General features: G+C 37.3%; 1 protein-coding gene and 1 long non-coding RNA gene across 29 annotated transcripts in view; one reads left to right on the top strand and one right to left on the bottom strand.

Annotated features, from left to right (window-relative positions):
* The window catches only part of LOC148132379 (uncharacterized), a 531,004-nt gene that overhangs the window by 13,989 nt on the left and 493,998 nt on the right, over nucleotides 1-23,017 (bottom strand). The gene's annotated exons all lie outside the window — the stretch shown is intronic.
* Nucleotides 1-23,017, top strand: part of ADGRL3 (adhesion G protein-coupled receptor L3) — a 573,686-nt gene that overhangs the window by 226,161 nt on the left and 324,508 nt on the right. For 23 of the 28 annotated variants that reach the window (XM_087957273.1, XM_087957271.1, XM_087957269.1 and 20 more), the window contains one exon: nucleotides 12,528-12,741. In XM_087957273.1, coding sequence (XP_087813399.1) covers nucleotides 12,528-12,741 — 214 coding nt within the window. Of the gene's footprint in view, nucleotides 1-12,511; nucleotides 12,742-23,017 lie in introns of those variants that run through there. The other 5 variants (XM_087957278.1, XM_087957277.1, XM_087957276.1 and 2 more) reach the window with 1 other exon arrangement.

Here is a 23,017-nt window from a genome sequence, read left to right as displayed (position 1 = left end):
ATAGACATAGACCTTAAATCAATTAAGAAACCCCCCCCCTCTCTCTCTCCCTCTCTCCCTCCCTCTCTCCCTTGCTCTCTCACTATCTTCTCCCACACACACGTAAGAAGAATATCTTCTACAGGAATAAGAAAATGTGTCACTAGATTTTTTTAAAAAATTCCAATTATTAGAGTACCTGAGAGTTTCTGACAACATTTTTGAAATGAAATGTTTCCTATTTGATAGGGACTTTTTAAAAAAAGGAGAGAGAAAGTTCTTTTGATCTACAAGGATGAGAAAGTATACTCTGTAGCATAAAAACCATACCATTCTTTTCAAGGACCAGACAGGTTTCCAGAAGACTGAATAGATTCATATTTTTAGCATATGATGTAAGTTACATCTAATAGTCTTATGAAATATTAATAAATTAAATACTTATTTTTTCCAAGTACAATATGAACAGGTTAAATAATATTGAAAAATAAACAGTAATAAAGGATTCTTTTCTTTCAAGGAAATATGATAGCAAGGGCTATTTTTATTGTCCCATTTTCATAAAAATAATAAGAGCTAATAAGGTAATTCATATGTTTATGGGAACTCTGGGATTTATAGTCAGTCTCATTTTATATCAAAGACTAATTTGATGCCAAAGATTCCTTTTATTTTGGGTATTTGCTGTCTTGGTTTTCTGTTGTGTACGCAGAGAAGAGATAAGCTTTGCTTTTGCTTTTATTTGGTCCTGTGATTGAGAAATGTGTTGTTGTTTACATATGTGGCAGTGAACGGAAAGGAATTTGAGAATATGTTAAAGGTGCTAATCTGACCAATGCTGGTTGCTAAATGTCCTCCTAAGGAAGTCACAGTGACAAAGAAGATGACCCTCTAGCTAAAAAGTTGCTTTTTAATAATAGATCAGTTGGGGTCCTTTCACCCATGATTATTTTCCTTCCTTCAACTGGTTGCTGCTGCATTTGGTTTACTGGGGTCATGTTGAAGTACTAATCCAGTCTTAACATTCCTCCAGGCTGAATTCCCTGGAGGAATATTTGTGTTGTTGTTGGATTGTACTAGACCAGTTGTTTATTCTGAGGTTGTTCAATTTTTAATCAACACATGCAGCTAGGCGCACACATGATTTCATATTCCTCCTGGATGAAATCTATGTGTGAGGGTGTAGGAATGCTGGGTACTTTTGTTTTAGACTGGCTATTGATATGAACTTCTGCAGAAGCAGCATAAGTTAAAGTGTACTTTGAGTCATGTATTAATAGATTTGTTTTAATTTTTACTTTATGATAATGTATATTAAGCATGTTAATCATCCTATTTGGCTGAAAAATCATTCCAAATGCTATGGAATGATTGGGAATTCTTGACTGTTTTCCGTGGCTGTTTTTTCCTTTGATTTTATTTTTATTTAATGTATAAATACATTGCATTGCCATGAATGCATGAAGATACTAGTAGCAGTCAAAGATGTTTGGAGGTAAAGTTTCTTCAGTTTGCTGTTGGAATTTAGTTCTCTTTTTCTGGTAACACCTGAATCAGGAGAAAACTATGAAAATTCTGATGTAGTGACTAGTGCCGTTACATTTAATGAATGAACAAACTACGGTTAAATTATGATATCCTTTTGAAAGATGGAATTGGAGAATTTATTGTACGACTGATTACATTTCTAAAGAGAAAAACAGTTTGGAGATGCCCCTAAAGTCACTATTTTCTTAGTAAATAAGAAATCTTCTCTATTTACTTAGAAACCTAGTTGACTTCTGTGGCAAAAAAAGCGTTATCATCTTCTGGTAGTGTATTAAATATAAATTTTTGTGGCATGAATAATTTCGGCATTGGAAAACTCATTTAAACCCTACAATGTGTTTTATATGGGCCAAACTATAGTACTGCATAATTGTACTGACCTTTTTATATAGTCATCAAGACTATAAAGTCTTGCTAATCATCCAAATTACCAAGTAACCCAGTTACTTAGCAACTTGCTGCCCTTATATTTATATTTGTATGCTCTTTACACAGATCACTGAAAAGGGCCTTGCTTTATACCGCATTCTATAGACATGGATAAAGAAATGTGTACTGTATTTCACAGACTTCCAGTCCAATGCTTTAATACTAGCCTTTTTAATATATCTTATTTCCCAGTGTTATATTTCATGACTAAATATCATCTGTAACTGTCCAAACCAATATAAATGAATATATGATTTCTTAACTTTGCATTGTTTATGTCATGTGTATAGTGGTTGCAAGTACAGTGGGAGAATATCCAATAATGGATTTTGTTTCATTTAATTGATAATAGTGGAATTAATATTGAGCTTTGCTGTGGAAGTCGTTATGGTCATTACCCTGCAGATATTAAGCCAATGTTAAGAACAGAGTTATTTTTTTGTACATTTCTTTTACAACTTCTCAGTTTATTTAGAATATAATGCAATCAAGGATATAGATAAAACCAAAAAATATTCTATAGTTTCTATAGTATATCAGTTTTTAGAACTGATTTTAGATTTCTACATGTAATTTTTTCCTTATAATGGAAGGAAATAAAATGAAACATGACAACTATTAAAAAGAGTCAGTAGAAAGCATCAGAGAAGCAAATTGGAGAAAATTCTGGTGTGTAATTTAAATCATTACATGTATATGAAATAGAGCACACCCTTCCTGAATATTTAGAGTAAAGATGATTTATGTTGTATTTTATGTAGTTAGTTTCAGGTTGAACTTAGTGACCTGAGCAAAACTACTTTCTGGCTGCACTCCATTATACTGACGTCGGAGAAGTCATATATAAAACAGTAATCCAGGTTCGAGCTACATAGAACATCAAAAATAAAGACCCAATTTCCTCATTGTGACACATTATTTATTGTGACAAAAATACACTAAGGTATATCTTGAACTGTTCTAGTATTATACAGTAGCTCACAATTTTTCTAATTGGTTAGATTATTTTCTAAACTGAGGGTTTAATTGAATACATGAAAACTCTCACTAGCAGCTACTATTAAGAAACCTTATCTTACATTGGTTGGTAGAAGGTATCTCATTTGATTAAATAATGTAATGTTTTTCTCAACACTTGCTTTTGATATGATTCATGTTTAATGTTTTATAAACTAAATGTGTTAATCAGTAATCATATTACTAATAATACAGTTTACACGTACGAATGTATGCATTTCACAAGAACTGTCATTGTGCCATTTCCTAACTTGCTCTCATCTGAAGCATTTTCTTTTCGGAAAATATTTGAAAATGCCAAAAATTAGTCCAACCACTGTCTATTGATTAACCACTGATATATAAATCAACAAGCTCCTAAGAATGTGAAGATACCAATAGTAGTTCAGGGTTGAAATGAGGAGTCCTTGATGCTCTCCGATATTGTTTTCTTGCAGATATTTCAGTACCCAAGCTAGGTAACATCACTTCCACAAATACAACCCAAAATATGGAACAGATATGTAGGCAATACCTTCACTGTAATAAAAAAGGACCAATAAGAGAACACCCACAGAATCATCAATAACATATTCAAAGGAATCCAATTTACCAGAGAAGAAGTAAACAATAATTTACTACTTTTCCTAGAGATCTTGATCAGCAGAGACCACAATGGCAAACCAGAAACACAAGTGTAAAAAAAAAACCACCCACACAAACCAAGTGCTCCACTCCCAAAGCAACCTCCCACAAGAGAAACTCTTTAAGAACTTTATTCAAGATGAGCACAAATTCACTGCAACAACCTTGAACAACAAAAAAGGAAATAGCATCTATACAATGTATTCCAACAAAATGGATATCCATGCAACTTTATCAAAAAGTATCTGACCACCCAACCCAATACAGCACAACCAACACAAGCCCTAAAAATAATAACATTGCCATGCAGAAGAACATATCAGAAATCACCAACAGATTACTACAACCACATGGAAACAGGACAGCACACAAGACAACTAAAGCCCTTCAAAACATTGTAAGTAAACCAAAAGATCTAGCAGCCTCAGAAGGAAAAACAAGAATCATCTTCAACATACAGTGTAATGACTGCAACAAACACTACGTAGACAAACAGGCAAAAGTCTGGCAGAACGCATCCATGAACAGCAACTAGCAGTCAGAAGAAATGATGAAAGCTCTTTATTTTCATAACACATGGACAGACTTAACCATAGTTTTAATTGAGAAATTGTGACCATCCTAGACCTAGACCAAGCCAAGTCCAAAAACACTAGGGAATTTCTAGAAGCTTTGCACTCTGACAAATTGGCTATCAATGGACATATGTACATAAGCAATGTCTACATACTATGCAAAAGAGACAATCAACAAGCCAAAAAGAGAACAAAAAGACCAAAACAACTCCTCACCAGCAATCGGCACCCAGATGAGCATAGATTAAGTCCAAGCTTAATATCAGACTAACAATCAAGTAAACAATATCCCAATCAAGGAACTGCCAAAAAAACCAACAATAAATAGTCCAACCAATGAACCTCTAAAACTACCCCCACCAACATGAAAGGTCAAGCCACTAGAATATAAACTGAGAGCAAACCCCTTCCTTCCTCGAACTGAGGATGTTATCTGGTTTGGGTAATGAAATGTCTGCAAGAATATAATCAAGCTAAGAGAGCACCAACAACCTCTCATGCGGAGATATATTATATAATAACTTAGTTGTTAATTAACTTAGTTACAGGTCTGTACACTATAATTTCAGATGGGGTTTGTGTGTACAGTATGTTGTATTATTGTCATAATTATGGTTGGTTACATAGCTAGATAGATTTAGCATTTTTTCCATTTATTGAATCCTTCACAAGTACCTGGGATAGAAGGTAGATGTTATTTGATGGTGTTAAAGGATGTCACAGGATGTAGGCCGTTCCAAATAAAGCTGCCTTTTACAATTGATCGAATGTGATCTTGCAATGCTGATTCTGCCCAATCGATGTTTTGGGATTACACTCAATGCACCTATAATTATTACTCTTTCTCGTCTCTTCTGCTGTCTCCAGTTTCTGCCATATCCACTATCCATGCTATTTTGTCTTTCTTATCAACAATTGTTCAGTCTAGGGTGATATATGGCATGGACTTGTCTACTGAATTCTAAAGTCCAAGAGTACTTTAGCTCCTTCGTTTTCTATTGTTAGTCCCTCCAGTTTTTGCTTGCAGTCAAATAGTATTTCTTATAGATATTCCAATGCATTGTTGTTATTTTGTCATGCCATTGTTGTCTGTGCAATCTTTGTCCACATAATTTTGAGCAGCAATTCTACATCAGATAGTATTTTCCCATATATAGAATACAATTCTATCTATAATACTCTATAATAGAACATTACAGAATATTATATCATAATATATATCATTATAAAAATATTCTATAATACCCTGTCACCATCTGATGTAGCATCTACAGCTTCAGATTGTCCATGTAAAAAAGGTGGGATAGCCTAGCAGATGTTTTTGTTGTTTGATAGCCATGGCCTGACTTATTCCATATTGTTTACAGAAGAATTGGTGCAATGACAAACAGTAGTGGTGATACTGAGTCTCCTTGAACAATTTCTTTCTTGATATTAGCCTCGCTCAGCCTGTCACCACCCTTGACCAACAACTGTGTCTTCCATTGTGCCATTGATCTTTGCACAAAGCTTCTGATGTTTCTACTGATTCCTGTTATTTTGATTATTCAAAAACATGGCAGGGAGTTGAATGCTTTCTTGTAATCAATACAAGCTACATTCAAGCTGGTCTTCCATCATTATCATTATATTCTGAATACTATTATTATCTTCATTAAAGGTTAAAGACAATTTTCCACATTGATTCAGTATTGTAGATAGATGTTTGTTGACTTTGCAGCCTAGGACTGAAAGATGGAGACTGGTCTAAGGTGATGGCTAACGAAGGGCCAGAAGCTGGGGATCCCTTGTTCCTAGTCAGCTCCTTAAATTGAGCAGCCGCATCAGAAATTTAGTAGCCATCAGCTATGTTGTACAACCCAAATTACTGTATTTTGCAATTTACTATTTTAAATTATTGTAGTACTAATGTAACAAAATAAGATGATAGAAGGGGACCTGGGGAGGTTTTTTTGTTAGTGAACAGAACTTCAACACAAGAAAGCAACATTCTTTTGAAATTGCCGGTTAGAAACTATTGATTTGCCTGAGAGAGAAGTCGATTTTTGATCTTAGTAAGTCTTAGTAAGTCTATGATGGATGAACCTAGTAGAAATGAAGTCCCTTTCTTTTCTTTTTCTTTTCTTTCTGTTCTTTTCTTTTCTTAAGTGACTCAGGCTAACTGCTTGTTAATTGTATGGTCACGTAGTATTCCAATATACTGTCTCCCCAAAGGTTGGAAGGGGAAGGAAGGGCTTAAACATTCTGACTACACGCCCAGCCCAAAAAATCATATTCTATTCCCCTTTTTAAAATGTAGTTATTTTTTATTTTAAAAATACCAGACACAAGACTGCAGGAAGAAACACTGCTTTGTCCTATACAACAGACAGCAAAACAGATTTTACATCTCTCTATAGCAAATTTGTTCCAATCCTAGACAAGTATCAGTATCTGAAATTATACGATAAAGTATAATTTTGAAGTACAGTGATTCAGTTAGTAAGACATCACATGACCCTGCTGTCATTAAATGAATCACTGTGGTTATTAAAGGGGCCATGAGACTGCAACTTGAAATTTCACTGCATGTTTCTCTGTTGACTCAGCTTGTTGGAAACCCAGGAGTGAAGCACCCAAATCTCAATTATGTTACTGCAGGAATGCTGTTATGGTCGTAAAAGTTACCTACTTGGCACCATCAAAATGTAGAATGATTGCCAGACAGGGCAGTTCTTAAGCAATATAATGTGTATGTTTCCTGTTTTATGTGTATGATTTCTTATTTTGGTCCTAAAGTTCACCTCTTCATTGGCAAACCAACAGTTTTCAGTGAATCCTGAGAAGTTCTCATGGTATCTTATCTCAATCCCATTTGCTATGTTTGAGATGACATGGCCTAGCCAAGAGTAGATAGGGAATAGTGACAGGAAACCTCTTAGACATATCTTAAAATCAGCTATGTATTAATGGTGGAGACTCTCTCCAGGTGATGAAATGCATCACAATAATAAAGCTTAGGGTCATTTAGTATGGAATATTAAGAATCCAGTTTATCTTTAAAAATGGTGTTGGTCTATGGAACTGAATTACCAGATCATAGCTTTCTTTAAGTTTCTCCAACTCCAATCACACATTATATTGTACATCATATTCCTTTTCAATAAAATTTCATTTTCAAGGTTGAATGTGATGTAGAATGCACAAAGAGTATTACAGACAGATTTATTTATGTATTTATTTGCACTAACAAGACCACATGCCCACCTAGAGTAGTTGTGGGAATCTTAGCTACTGCTTATATTATTATCCTTGCAATTGTAATTTTAGTATCATTCATGACTATATTTTTTATTAAACTTGCATAACTGCATAATTATATTTTATGCATTCAGTCCAAAGCTTGCTTTCAAAAGCACAAGAAAGCAAATAAGCAGTGAAGGGTTTTTCTGTTTGGTTTTCTTTATGAATTTATATTAACAGTTCTTTAATTTGTGCTTCCTTATGCCTGCCTTGTTAGATAGTTGTGTCATTGATTTTGAATCTGTTTGAGTATATAAAAGCAGTGTTGATTTTATACATCTGAAATTACTAACAGCTGATGTTTAAACCAAAGAAGTAAAACTGGAACAAACATTGATAAAACTTACCATTTTAAATACCCACCCCTGAATAGTTGTCACAAAACACAGATGGCCATTGGATGCCCCAAAGCATAATCCAGATTGCCAGAACAGCTGGCTGACAAACAGAGCTGCGGAATCAAGCCAAAGTACTGATTTTGATGTAATGCTTCATTTTGCCACTTTTTTTCTGTCAACCACTAAGGATCTCTTAACACAAGGAGGAGAATGAAGAGGGAAGTGAGATATATTACATGGTTTGGAAGGGCAAGATGAATACGATGACTTGAAAGCCATCAGGTTACAGCTCCATGAGGGAAATGGTTGTCTCAGGATTTCCTCATGTTTGTCCCAAACCTCATGGCCTAGCTTCCAAAGCTCACCGTCTTGCTCGTCATGGAACATGGTAGGCTCTGCCAAATAGAGTCAGCTCTGGAATTGAAACAGAATCAAAATTAATTTGCTCATGCTTCCAACTTGTAAATATATGGTTATACTCTTGATGCTAAGTCAATAATGTTGCATAAAGAGGCTGAACATTTCCAACATTTCAGTTCTAATTTAACTAGGAAAAAATAATTTGTATGCCAGATGCTTGATTGTAATATCAGTAAATCTGCCTTAAATGTTCTGTTCTTTATTCATTTCATTTTTAAAGTTCAGGTGGGAAAATTAATTTTCCTTTCCTTTCCCTTCCCTTTCCTTCCCTTTATTATTCAAGGTAGAATAGTAGATTTCTACTGGCTAGCATTCTTGGTTTAGTTTACTGGTCTTCCCCATGTTGAAGTTTTCTGGCTACCTAGACTCCCAAAAAAAAAAAAAAAACCTGTAGTGGATGTTCCTTATGAAACACCTTCCCCTGAGATTTGGATAGTCCCTCCTTTCATTGCCTTCCAGAAGACTATTAAGAACTGACTCTAAGTGAGCCTAATATTTGTGTTTCTGAGAGGATGTGGGTAATAGCAATCAATGGTGTCCAAGAGATTTTTTAATCTTGTGTATTTCAGTGTACCTAATATCTATTAGCTAGTTTGTGTTACTTTATATAATATGGCCAGCCATATTTTTTTAAGTAAATGAATAAATAAACATGACGTCCCTTGGGTCATCATTAAAGTGTGGAAAGCACTGTAGAACACTGAAGAGATGATTATACACACTGAAATTGAAGATATTCATACACACTTGGCTACTTTGTAATTATGCTATTTTGAGACCATCACAGTTCATTTCATCAGTCATCAAAATTTTACTAAAAGTCTCTTCTCCTTTGAAAGATATGTTAAAAGTACATTCTTTTTCATCACATTGACTAAGAAATGATAGAGAAAGGTGTAGATTTTTCTCTATATGGATTCTAGAAGTATTTCATCTTGTTCTACGATCACACAGATAAGATTAAGATTGTCCTTTAAATTTTCAATGATTGTACATTTTTCTAGCTAGATTGTTCCAATTTTAATAGTTAGAAGGTAAATAAATAAATATACTATACTCCCAGTGATTCTGGGCAGTTAAAATATTTAAAAACAAAAAACAATACAAATATACAAAAACAGAACAAACATATTTTCTTTGTTACATTCTGCACAAACCTAACATAGATAATATTTGTGAGATTTTCTAGCTTGTTTATAAACCATCTCATTTTTGAGATTTCTTGGAAAAAAATACCTTTTCAGTTCTCTCGCCTGTTTTCCTACCAGAATGTCCAAAGTTATGGTGAATGGATTTATAGCTCTGATTTGCACCTTCATTGTTGTTGTTACTACTACTACTACTACTACTACTACTACTACTACTACTACTACTACTACTACTACTATATTATGGCATGCAAATTAGCTGTCCTTATCGGCTTGGTGAATCACAATATGTTTTTTTTAACCCCAAAATATATTATTGAGCCTCCTCACTTGCCCACATACCTTCCATATTGGTCTCTATTGACTTGATTTTGTTTTACTTCGTTTTGTTTCTGGGCAACTTGTAAGCAAGGCTACAGCCATTCACCATTTTATCTCTGCTGTTTATTGGAAGCTAATGATATTGTTCAAGATATAGGCACTTTCTGAAGCTGGTTTTCTGCAGCATACTCCCTTCTGTGATGGGTTGAAAAAATCCTAGGACACTATGACACCCAAGGATACAATTTTGGGACAGAGGACAAAAATTGTTTGATTTAGTCTTAGTTTACAATAATGTAGAGACTCATCCTAAGGAAAATATCAAATGCCATTATTGGGCAATTATTTTTTTCTCCAAGGGTAGAGAATTAGTTCCTGTTGCCAAGATGGCGCCGACAACGGCTGCCTCGGTGAAATGCTCTCTAATGATTTCTTTATTCCTTATTATTATCTGCAATTCACTGTGGATTTCATATTCACAAGACCATCTGCTAAGAATTAGGCAATGTTTCCTTAAGGAGCAGCTTTCTGATTCCCCACCCCCACCTGTCTTTGCAAACGTGGAGGAGATTCTAACCAATTCCCCGGTTCTTAACGAATGTACCTTTTCTTTATGTATACTGAGTATTTACACCAAGACAAATTCCTTGTGTGTCCAATCCCACTTGGCCAATAAAGTATTCTATTCTATTCTATTCTATTCTATTCTATTCTATTCTATTCTATTCTATTCTATTCTATTCTATTCTATTCTATTCTATTCTATTCTATTCTTAAACCTTATAAAGCCAAAACACCAGTTCTGATATTATTCATTACTCAGATGGGAATCTATGCAATGAAGAATGCCATGAAAGTGCTACAAACCAATTTTTTAAGAGCCATTCTTGCTGCCCCTAGAAGATGTATCCCTTGCCACTCTTAGACTTGAGGTACGGATGCATATAATAGAGCTGAAGGCCTGGAGCATGAAGATTAATTATTCTCCAATGGTCTATTAGCCTTATTATTCATGGAGGACTATTTTCTTACCTGGAGGGGTGCTATAAAGTCTGAGTAAGGCTTCTTACTCTGAATTATGAAAAAACCAGGCATGTACTCTCATAATGGATAGATGTTATAGAGGTCATTAAGATGCCCCAGACAGTAGAGCTGGATGTCAAGGACACTTTGGTTGCTGGCCAAATATTAAACATCTCTCACATTCCCTGGGCTGAGGAAAGATTAATACATTATATTCAACACTCGTACTGAATAGATATGCCAATCCCTTTTATCTGAACAGGTTTGCCCTTGTGGTTGAGAAGATATCAAAGCAATTGTCCATGTACTGCTGTACTGCAATTTCTAAGGGCACCGTGCCAGCTTAAGAATATATGATGCCCATAGAGCTTGGTGATTGATGGTGCCCATCAATCTGAACACTTGCATTTAGAATGATTTTGAAGCGGTGTGTGTGTTAGTGCTCCCTAAGCAGCCTAGGTCACTGCCTACTCTTAATCTAAAAGCAATCCTGGCAGGCACATATGGAATTCCCTACCTGTAACAGTATTGTAGAAAAACAAACTTTGATTAAATAAAACTCCTGGTTTCAGGTTCCAATGCTACCGTTATTAGTAATGGAGCTAAATTCTGTATTGCTGTGCTTGGAACATGCTATCAAACATTGTATCTCCAATTACTATGATTTTATATGTTTGTATGTGGATCATTGATCATCATCATAATCAGGCAAGGACCACTGAGGTGGAAATGTCAAAACTGATGAAGAGTTCTATTTTCATGAGGTTTATAAGTCCAATATCAATTCTCTGCAACAAATTGTCTGTTTCAAGCACCACTGATCCTAAAAATAGACACTTTCCTTACAAGTCTCCCTCATCTCCAAGTATTTTCATGTTTTTTAGAACCCTGCTCTGGCGGGAATATTCTTAGGTTATTCCTGGTTTTATTAGGGGATCTAGTCTTTAGGGGATTTATCTTATTTCATTTTTGTTACTCTCCTAGCCCATTCATAATAATAAGAAAAAATTAAGATTCAGTATGGATACAGAAGTACAATATGTGTTCAATATCAATGTTATGTTAACTTTATATTATGGATACACCTTATAATGTGAGCTGTTTAGAAATGCAGAGGGAGTTTAATTGCCCTCGTCATCTCAGTTTTTTGCAAGCATCTCACCAGCTATTTGAGAAACAGAATACTGGACTGGTGATCGTTTGGCTTGATCCATCAAGTTTCTAAATGAAGTGAACATTAATTAACATGTATTATATTATATTGTCTTCATTTTGGATGCAAAAAAAGCCACTTTTCCAAAAATTGTAACTGTCAGAAAAATTGGAATCTTGTGATGAAGACAGCAACAAAAGGAAAACATAAATAATATATAAATAAATAATAGCTATCAAAAGGGGATGAATGATGGGGACTGAGGAGAATATTTTTTATTAATATTTTGAAAAACAAAGGGTTGTGGGCTTAGTTGTGATAAACAAAAAAACCATCTTTAGAGTTAGGGATGTGCAGTGCTTCGGATTCAGTTCTGAAAAGTTGCTTTGGAGTACATAAGATTACTAGAATAATGTCATTTGCTGTATTTGAATTCCTATGTACATTGAAGCACTGCACAGTCCTACCGTGCTTCTAAATTCTTGCCTGTTACATAAATAAGTTTCTCCAGTTATTCATGGGTGAGTGGAAGACACTCTTCATGTGCTTAGGTTCATGTGATAGGTTTGAAAGGCTACAAATCATTTGATTTGACACTTCTATAAACTATGGGGAATATTTTTGTTTTAGATGCTTTGGTATCTACTAAGCATCTCTCTTATTTCCACAGCTTTTAGTCGTGCTCCTGTTCCTATGGCAGTGGTCCGGAGGGAACTCTCTTGTGAAAGCTACCCAATAGAGCTCCGTTGCCCAGGAACAGATGTTATCATGATTGAAAGTGCCAACTATGGCAGGACAGATGATAAAATCTGTGACTCAGATCCTGCTCAGATGGAGAATATCCGCTGTTATCTGCCAGATGCTTATAAGATTATGACTCAAAGGTAAGGTTTGAGCGTTCTTGCTGGATGGGTTTTGCTTTAATCTTGCTTGCTATTTATGAAAGTCTGTTATTGTTTGAGGTTGTTAAGGTATTTGCAATCTGTTTTCATGCTTCACAGCTATGGTAGTGTAAAAATGAACAAAAGAGTGAGTTACAAACCACAGAACTTTATTCAGATCTTTGGAAATGATTTAAAACTAAACTCAGTATTTATTGTACAAGAACCTCAAGTTGTTATGACCTTGATTTAGACATGTTTCATCTGTGGTCCCTTTATAGTTTCTCATTTCCTTTTATCTGGTGCCTTTTCTTTCTTTTTTTCTATTGACTTGCCACCCTAAAGCACATATTTTCTCTTGTCCTAAATTTTCCAGGGATTAGAAACTGGTCATGGAAGTATGTATTACATTAACTTCAAATGTGACTAGAAAATATTTAGAAGTGGATTTTTTTTTACTGGAATCCTTACAACTCCGTGCTTTGTTTTTTCCTTTTTTCCATGTTTGAACTTAGTCCCACTTTTAATTTAGGCCTTTGTAGATGTCACAGATGCTTCACATATGTTCGCTCCATAGTCCTTGCCCAGCCATGTAAGGTGAGTTGTAGATGAGGGACCTGAAATTGACTGACAGAGCTCTAACCTACTGAGTTAATGGCAGACGCTAGAATTAAAGCAGGATTCCTTATTTAATAGTCCATTAATTTAGACAGTACACCACACATAATCATAAGATGTATGTCAGGATTCCAAGTAACTTCCCCAACAGAATAAAAACTCCTAGGCAAGCATATTCCTCAAAGTACAGACTTATTAGGCATGTCACATTGGCACACCTGGGGAAACCCGAATCTAAAGTCCCTCGGGTTTCCCTCTAGTAAAAAAAAACATTTTCCCTCTTCCTGCTTCATCAGACCATCACATAGCCCAATCAGGCTGTAGTCCAAAGTTCATCTGGACTCACAGCCCACCTCTTCACACCTGGTGGGAACATCCTTGGTTCACAGAGGAAAGAATTTTATTTTGGTTACAAAGCCCTCACTTTCTCTACCTCTCCCCATCCTGTTTCCCCAGCTCACCCAGCCACTGCTGTGGCAGCCCTGGAGACACCAAGGAAAATGGCTCCAGGGCTGAAAAAGTACTTCAAAATTTAATCATTCCTTTTATGAGATTCTCATCCTCTATTCTGCCCTCTGGTCTTGTTCCTTCTTTAAAACAAACAAGCCAATCACTTCTGAGTGTGATACTCACATTTACTTCCAGCTGCAAATTAGTATATAATCCTCTTCTTGGTAGCTAACATTGCCTACTTAATCTTGCTTCCCTTTAAATGTATATGTGCAATATTATAATCTCTATTGGAACAAATATATTTATGTCAGCTTTGAGTTGGCCTTTTCTTTATATAAGTATGTCATGATCCTGACAGAATATCTGTCTTATAAAGAAGCATCATCATTCAACAAAATGTTCCTAAATTTCACATATGACCCCAGTGTTCCCAGAGATTATCCACAATTTATTTCTGAAATACTTAATGTCTATTTTTGTTGAAAAGCTTTCTAAATATCCAACCACATTTTTTATCATTTCATTTTAAATCCTCATTAACATTAGCTGTAGTAAGCATTTATGTCCAGAAAATATAAAACTAAATGCATTTTTAGCTTGAAAGCTAGCCTGGCAGGCTTTCATCTTAAAATAATAATTGATATTTGAACCTGTAATGGAAATGATGGCATACATTAACTATTATCTGTAGTCTCCCTCATTTCTGTTATATAAAATGCCTAGTGATTGTTTAACTATGAGATTATTTATTTCCTGTTTATTTGTTTACTCTTTTAGAGGCATGCAAGATTTTCAACTTTATATGCATTATATATGGTTTTCACTTTAATGAAAATATGAAGTTAAAACTGCAGTAAAGCTGGACTGTTTATGTGCAAGAAATACAACTAACATATTAAAATATTATACTGTATGTCTAGTACTCTTGTCATTTGAAAGACTGTCATTCCTATATTTCTTAAGTGTCTTCTGATTGAAAGAGTACTAGTCTGTAATGTATCTCGGAACAATATGTACATTTTTTGCTAAAACACAAACTTAAGATAAAGTATATAAAAACAAATTAGAGTTAGAAAAAGGAGAAACAAAATTGAAGAGACCCCCCTCTTCCCCATTCCTGTATACAATCTGTAGCAAAAAGTGTCATGGGTTGGACAGTAAGCAACTCCCCATTATTATTTCTGCTATTGTGGTTGCAACAATCCTCCCCAAACAGCTTACAGTCAGGGACAGCTTGTACAAACAATTATACATCAGAATACAATAAATACTACTTAAAAACAAATGAATGTTATGGCATCTTCAGAGATAGCAGTTGCTACCAATGGCCCTAGGAGAGGAAGAATCCAGCTGAGCTGCCTTCTGTGTAGTCTTTGTTGTCTGCATTTCTCCCTCACTCTGATTTTCTAATGTGATAGCACAGTGTTAAAAAATCAAGGGAAATACTGTTTAATCCATACTGGGCATTAGAGATTGGTGGTGATCCTCTTACAACTCTCCTAGTGGGAGATCCTTTTCAAGAGCAAAATCACCAATCCATTAGTCTCTTCCTTACAAATTGGATGTAAGCCAAATTCACACATACATGATATAAAAAAAGAGAAGGGGGGGGAGGGAGAACTATTAAATTCCTCTTCTGGCTCAGTTAGAAAGAAGAGATGTGATTTGTCTGACTGAAGGGGCAATATTCCAGGTCCAACTCTATTGGAAACATGGTCAGAGATTATTACTGACTTTAAAAAAGTTTAAATCTCCTGAGGAGATTAATTTTATCTTGGGGGACTGAGGAAGATAATATAGTCAAATCTTTTTTGTTTTTGCTTTGAGAAAACGTGGAAGAAGTACCAGGTGATTGAGGAGAGTCAATAACCCTACTTCCAAAAGGGATTAGAAAACCTGTGACCCATTGGGTCATTGTTTCAGAACTATTCCCTTACTTAAACTGAGAAACAGTCTGACCAAGGGCAAAAAAGCAGTGGGAGCAGGAGCAACTTTTGATTTCCTGCTGCCTTGACTGCCTTTTGACAGCCAAAGTTAGGATTGGTCTACAGCAAGGGTGTCAAACTTAGGCTTAGATCTGGCCCAGGGGGCCTCCCTGGAAACAGCAAAGGACTGGCCCCCAGTGCTTCTGTCAGTGAAAATGGATCTCGGAAGGCCTGGGCGCGGCCCTCCTGGGTTCCATTTTTGGCCATGACGGCTTCTTGTAGCCCTCTGCCAGCAAAAACAGAGCTCAGGGCGGTCCCTCTGAGCTCCTTTTTGCTGGGAGAGGGCTGCAGGAGGCTGTCGCATCCAAAACTGGGCCCGTGGGGGCCACACAAAGCCCCCCCTTGAGCTCCATTTTTGCTGACAGAGGGCTGCAAAACAAACTAAAAACAAAAGGAGAAATATTTCCCCTTTTACCTTTGAGCATGCAAGAAAGGGACAGGAAAGGAGAAAGGGAAAGAGGAAAGGGAAAGAAAAAGAAGGGAAGTGAGCAAGGAAGTAAGAAGAAAGCAGAAAGAGAGAAGGAGAAAGAAGAGGAGGGAAGGAAGGAAGATTATAATGAGAGTGAGTGATGTACTTGTGATGTACCTTAGTACTTGGCCACCACAGGTGCTCCCCCACATGAGTGACATCAAGCTTACCATGCCTCCACCCCACCCCCACAAGGTCAAACACAACCCTGGTGCGGCCCTCAATGAAATCGAGTTTGACACTCCTGGTCTATAATCCCTAGAGCCCTCTGGAGAGTTAGGACAAGACCAGCCTATTTGATCTCTAATGGATTAAAGAGCAGGAGCAGGAGGACTAGGGCAGGCCAGTCTACTAAACTTCTGAGTAATGATGTGACAACATTGGCAGCAATGAAGGAATCACAAATTTGCCAAATTTCAATTCCACAGAAGTTTTAGATCCCAGATTTTGGATGCTTTTTGTAAGTTAACTCTTTTGAGATATCGTTGTTCAAACTCTGTTTCCCTATGATGCAGGGGTGGGATTCTACCAGTTCGCACCTATTCGCTAGAACCGGTTGTTAACATTCTAAGCAGTTCGGTTGTTAGAAGAAATTACTGGCCTAATCCTGTAAGGAAGGCAGGAAGGAAACATTCTGGTGTTGCTTACAGAAACTGCCTCTTCATTAACCCTTATTACATTCTTGGCAGGACTAGACTTCCTGTCTCAGGAACGTCTTTGGAGTTTTTTTCCCCTCCTTTGCTGGCACTTTGCTTGTATGGAGTGACCATTCAAAGTTACAATGGCACTGAAAAAAGTGACTTATGACCATTTTTCACACTTACGACTGTTGCAGCATCTCCACAGTCACGAGAGGCCAGGCGAAGAGATGCGTGCCTCGATGTGAGTAATATTGAGTTGACCACACCCAGCCAATAACATGACCACCAAGCCATGTCCACCCAGTCACATGACCACCAAGCCATGCCCACCACCTAAGCCACGCTCACAGAACCGGTTGTTAAAAATTTGAATCCCACCCCTGCTATGATGTACTGTTTTGCCAGGGGTGGGATTCTACCGTTCTGTCTGGCTCTGTAGAACCGGTAGCTCTGAAGAGCAGCAGATATAGAACCAGTTCTATGTCTGCTGTTGTTTTGGCCCACCCACCCGCCCGCCTGCCCGCCTGGGCCCTTACCTGACCTTTATTTCCTACTTTTTCAACCTCAGGTGCTTTGCGCAGCACAGCTGTGGTTGAAAAAGCAGTAAAAAGGTGCTTTTTCAACTGCTGTGCACCCGCGCTGCTCAGCTGTCCAGGCAGCAAACTGACGACGATTCACATGCGCGCGCAGTAAATTGTAAATCACCGAACTGGCAGGAAAATCTTAAATCACCAAACCGGTAGTTACTACGGTCAGATCCCACCCCTGTGTTTTGCCCAGCTAAGGGTTACAGACAGGGGTGGGATTCTACCGGTTTGGATCGGTTCTATAGAACTGGTTGTTACGGTTCCCATTAGTTCGGAGAACCGGTAAATTGAGCCTCTGGCTGGCCCCACCCCTCTCCACCTGCTTCTCTGCTACCTGCCCAGTCAGTCCCTATCACGCAAGCGCTACATCATGCCTGCAGCCTGCTTGCCAAGCCAGCCTTTTGCTGCAGCCCTGCCTGATCTGATTATCTCCCTGGGTGAGTGCAAGACCCGGTTGCCTTTCCGCCACCACCACTTGCCTTTTGTTTTGCTCCTTCCCTCCCACCACTTGGAAGGACCAGCCCTCCCCGGACCTCCCCTCCACCGCCACCCCCAGGCCTTGCCGCGCCTCCCCTCACCAACCCGAGGCCTCCCCTCACCAACCCGGAACTTGCCATGCCTCCTCTCGCCGACCCAGGGCCTCCCCTCGCTGACCCAGGGCCTTTGCCAAGCCTCAGGGTGATGCAGCGATGGTGGCAGCCAGACTGCTTGCTTCCAGTAGCTGCCGACTCGGCCCTGCCCAGTGCCACTGTCGCCTGATGAAGCGAGCAGTCCCAGGAGTTCCTGCCCTCCCTTTCAGAGCTCCACCACCACCTCCTCTGCCGCCCAGGAGAAGCAAGCGGCAATAGAGGTACTTCAAAAGGGAGGACGGGAACTCCCGGGGCTGCTCACTTTCTTGTTCTCCCGCTGCCCACTTGTGTGTGTGTGCTTTGGAATGCCTCCACCCAGTACCACCACCATCGCCAGATGAAGTGAGCTGTCCTGAGAGTTCCCTCCCTCCCTTTCGGAGCGCCGCCACCATCAACTCTGCCGTCTAGGAGAAGGAAGCGGCAGCAGAGATGCTTCAAAAGGGAGGATGGGAACTCCTGGGGCTGCTCGCTTTCTTCTTCTGCTGCTGCCCACTCGTGGAAGGAAGGAAGGAAGGAAGGAAGGAAGGAAGGAAGGGGAAGAAGAAAGGAAAGAAGGAAGGAAGGAAGAAAAGGAAGGAAGGAAGGAAAGAAAGAAAGAAAGAAAGAAAAGAAAGAAAGAGCAAGAAAGAAAGAAAAAGGGAGAGAGAAAGGAAGTGAAAGGAAGAAAGGGGGATGAAAGGAAGGGACAGAAAGAAAAAGAAAGAAAGAGAGGGAGAGAGAGAAAGAGGGGGAAACAGAGAAAAAGAGAGAGAAAGAGAAAGAGGGGAGAGAGAGAGAGAAAGTGAGAGAGAAAGAGAAGGAAGAGACAAGAAAGAAAAGAAAGAGAATAGGGAAAGAAAGAAAAAGAGAGAGAGAAAGGAAGTGAAAGGAAGAAAGGGGAATGGAAGGAAAGGACAGAAAGAAAAAAAGAAAGAAAGAAAGAAGAAAGATAGAAAGATAGAAAGAAGAAGAAGGAAGAAAGGAAGAAAGAAAGAAAGAAAGAAAGAAAGAAAGAAAGAAAGAAAGAAAGAAAGAAGAAAGAAAGAAAGAAAGAAAGAAAGGAAATAGAAAGAAAGAAAGAAAGAAAGAAAGAAAGAAAGAAAGAAAGAAAGAAAGAAAGAAAGAAAGAAAGAAAGAAAGAAAGAAAGAAAGAAAGAAAGAAAGAAAGAAGAAGAAAAAGTGAATGAGATATATGGATGGATAGATAAATACATGGAAGGAGGGAGGGAGAAAGAAAAAAAGGAGAGAAAGGAAGGACACGAACCCTGGCTTCAGTAGACTCTTTGAAGCAGCACGGCAATCTAGAGCTGGCCTGCAAGGGATCTCAGAGGTCATCTAGTCCAACCCCCTGCTCTAACAGAAGATCCTTACAGAATCAAAGAATAGCAGGTTTAGAAGTGTTTGTGTGTGTGTGTGTGTGGCTGTCAAAACTTCAAAAACAGGTCAAATAGCTCTGAGGAGTTCAGTTATAAATTAGAACACTTGCTAAGCAACCGGCCATTAAGCGAGGGCCACTTGTGTTTGGTTTGCCAGCCACATGGCCACCAAGCCATGGCCGTCTGGTCATGTGACCAACAAGCCACGCCTACCCAGTCACACGGCCACCAAGCCACTCCCACAAATTAAGCCAAATCAACAGAACTAGTTGTTACAAAATTTGAATCCCACCCTGGTTACAGACATGAGAATTTCAGTAGTATATAGATAGTCTGATGCTGATATCTGGGAAGATTCTAAAGTAAACAATAAATGTAGGTTTTTTAAACTAAGAAGGGAATTGTGTTTATCAACCAATGGTTCCTTCTGACTCTAATTTTAGTCTGTGTATCTGTGTTATGAATACTTTGCTTCCAGATGTGCCTGATAACTTGTGATTTATGGTTATCTATTTATTTATTACATTTTTATCATTTTCTTTCCCTAAATTGGTTAGGGCAGCATTTAGATGCCCCACCTTTATAAGAATTGGTAAGAATACTGAAAAATAATATCCAAATATATTTTCAGTTGATATTTTAGAATCATTTAAAAACCATAATCAAACCATCCTTTCAGTCAATCAAAACATTAACATGCTAAATACTAGAAGGGGGGAAAATATTACAAGAATTTTAACTATGTTGAAAAGTCCCAAGTCTGCAGGTTGTAATTTTTTCCCCAACTTCTGGAAAGAAAGCCTTTAGTACACTCCTCAAAAATCAAATGTTGTTCTTTTCACAAAAATTTAGCGCATCCCTTCTACACAATCATCCTGCTCAATTGTAGTTGCCATCTGAAATCCTGTTCAGTAGTTCATTACAAAGGAGTTCTTTCTCAATGTCAGTATTAAAGCTTGAGGCTACATTTGATTATTTTTAGGTGGATTGCTAAGGCTTCTTTTATCCCCTTACTTTTAAATTAGTTTAATCATTGTCAATCATTATTCATGTTGTTTAGTTTTTATTTATTTATTTGTCCTTTTGAGTCATTGTTAACTTCCGATGATTGTCTGGGCTAATCCCAAAAAACATTTTCTTCACAATGTTTTTGGAACAAGTTTGTCCTTACTTTTTTCCTATATCTGAGAAAGAGTGACTGGCCCAAGGTCACCCAGTAGCTTCATGCCTATGACTTAACCAAAATATTTATTGGGGGGGGAGGGAGAGAGAGAAGAACATTTAAGAACCAAAACATTTATTTATTAGTCACATTTATATAGCCCTTCATCTCACAGCTCTGGGCAGCAAACAAATAATAAGAACAAACAAAAGAAACAATACAAATTATAAAATCCAGATTCATTTATTATTTGAATTTATATAGCTACCATATTTATTTATGTTCCCTGTTACAAAGAATCAGTGGTATTCCACTATATTTTCACTTTAAAAACTGCATCAATTAATTAAATAACAAAAGATACAGATGGTATATGTAAATGAGTTAGTAAATTAATGCAGAAGGGAATAAAGAAAGAAAAGGAAATGTATAATATATACTGTATATACTCCAGATAAATTAATTACAGTGGTACCTTGGTACTCAACTGTTTTTGAAATTCATCGAATTTGGTACTCAATGCCATGTCAATGTTTTGACATGAACATTTTTAAATTTTTAAAATCACATCTCCAACAGCAAGGCAACTGGACCCAACTTTTATTAACATTATCCAAGGTGTCCAGTATACATGTGTCCCAGCTGAAGCCAGTCCTGCACTTGAGCCCTATTCCCCTCAGAGATTGTCTTGAGCATGAACTCTTCGAACTCCTATTGAATTTATTGTCATCACTGCTATCAAATCTTCCCTCACAAGAGGGCTATATGGGTCATTTCTCCCCTCCCCCCATCCAATAAATTCTGAAATGCTTCCGGTTATATGAGACTGCAAGACAGTTTTACTTTATTGTATGAATTCAGAACCAAAGTGAACATGAGCCCTAGTTTACCACTTACCATTAAAACAGCACAGTTCTACAACTAGGTTTATACAGATACATAAACATTAGAATTATTTTATGCAGTGGGTGGTAATGCAGCCAAACAGAAAGGCATTTAGTGCAGGAAATTTTTGGCTTATAAAAAAAAAAGTTTCAGTATTTTATTAGCTTCAGGGTATTTTTATTCTCAATTATTTGGACAGAGTTCAGAGATATTTGCACAGTGCTGCTGAGGCCAAAAAAATTCTTATCTTCAGCTCCTGCTCAAATCTCATTGGAAGATTGCAAATGTTCCATGTTCTGTGTTTCTGCTTACCACCAACTTCAGGCTACTTATCTTTACTTTTTAATTAGACTTTTCTTTGTTCTATATAATTGACCTTGCTAACAGAAAAAAAATGTTGAGCAATAATCTCTTTTCCAACTGTGATTAACTTTTCCTTCCCCTTACCCTCATGGTTTTTCAAGCTTGCTGAAAATGTATTTGGCAGAAATAGTGTTTTCTTTTTTAACTTTTCTATCATGTTGGTTTACACAGTACTATTATGGCTAATAAATATATATTTAGTGCATGTAGGAACTGTTCAAATATCGGCTGCAATAACTAAGGCAGGTTGGGAATTTGTATGACTCAAGCACAGGCTTTCCAAAACTATTACTTCATTACTGTTTTCATTCTTTTTAGAGGGTGTAACACAACTTTAAATCCCATTTTAAATTATAATACTTGCCCACTAAAATGATATTTTTGGATTCCTTATATTTTGCAGGAGAATATATATAAATCTAACATGGACCAGTATTTGGCAATTTGTTGATGTTTTCCAACATGAATACTCACTCCTTCTTTCACAAATGCTCATAGGATCCCATGCATGGTCCTGCTATTATAGTGCAAGTTCTGCCCCTTTTCTATGCAGACAATCCTCAACTTAGAACCAATCGCTTAATGACCATTCAAAATTATGGAATAGTCCAAAAATGTTACTTATGGTCCATTCTCCAAGTTACAATTGATACATCTCTCCAACGAAATGATTGCATTTTGGGCGCTTGACAGCCAACTCACTTTTACAACCAGTTTGATTTGATCATCTAGTAAAATGGTTTTCCAGCAAAAAAAAAAACCAACCTTTGGAGAGTTGGATTGGGACCATATTACTTGCTTAACAACCATGGGATTATTTTAATGACCATGGGACTCGTTTAAACGACATTGCAAAAACAATTTTAAATTCAAGTCATGTGGTGACTCAATTTAAAACCACAACAACTTACGACCCATATTCTGGATTCAATTGTGATTGTAATTCAAGGACTACATGTATGTGTGTGATCTCACGTGGCATATTTCAAAATGGGGGGGAGCTTACATTGGGACAGCACAATGCTGATTTCATCATTTGTCTTCTGATGGCCCCCCCATACTTTTTTTTTGCACATAAACATTTCTTCCTTCCTTCCTTCCTTCCTTCCTTCCTTCCTTCCTTCCTTCCTTC

Source organism: Notechis scutatus, chromosome 2 (assembly GCF_049901735.1).
Source record: "Notechis scutatus isolate UNSWTSFEM ecotype Mainland chromosome 2, rNotScu1.2, whole genome shotgun sequence".
Lineage (NCBI taxonomy): Eukaryota > Metazoa > Chordata > Lepidosauria > Squamata > Elapidae > Notechis > Notechis scutatus.
The sequence above is the reverse complement of the archived record's forward strand: the minus strand, read 5'-3'. Positions and strand labels throughout refer to the sequence as shown.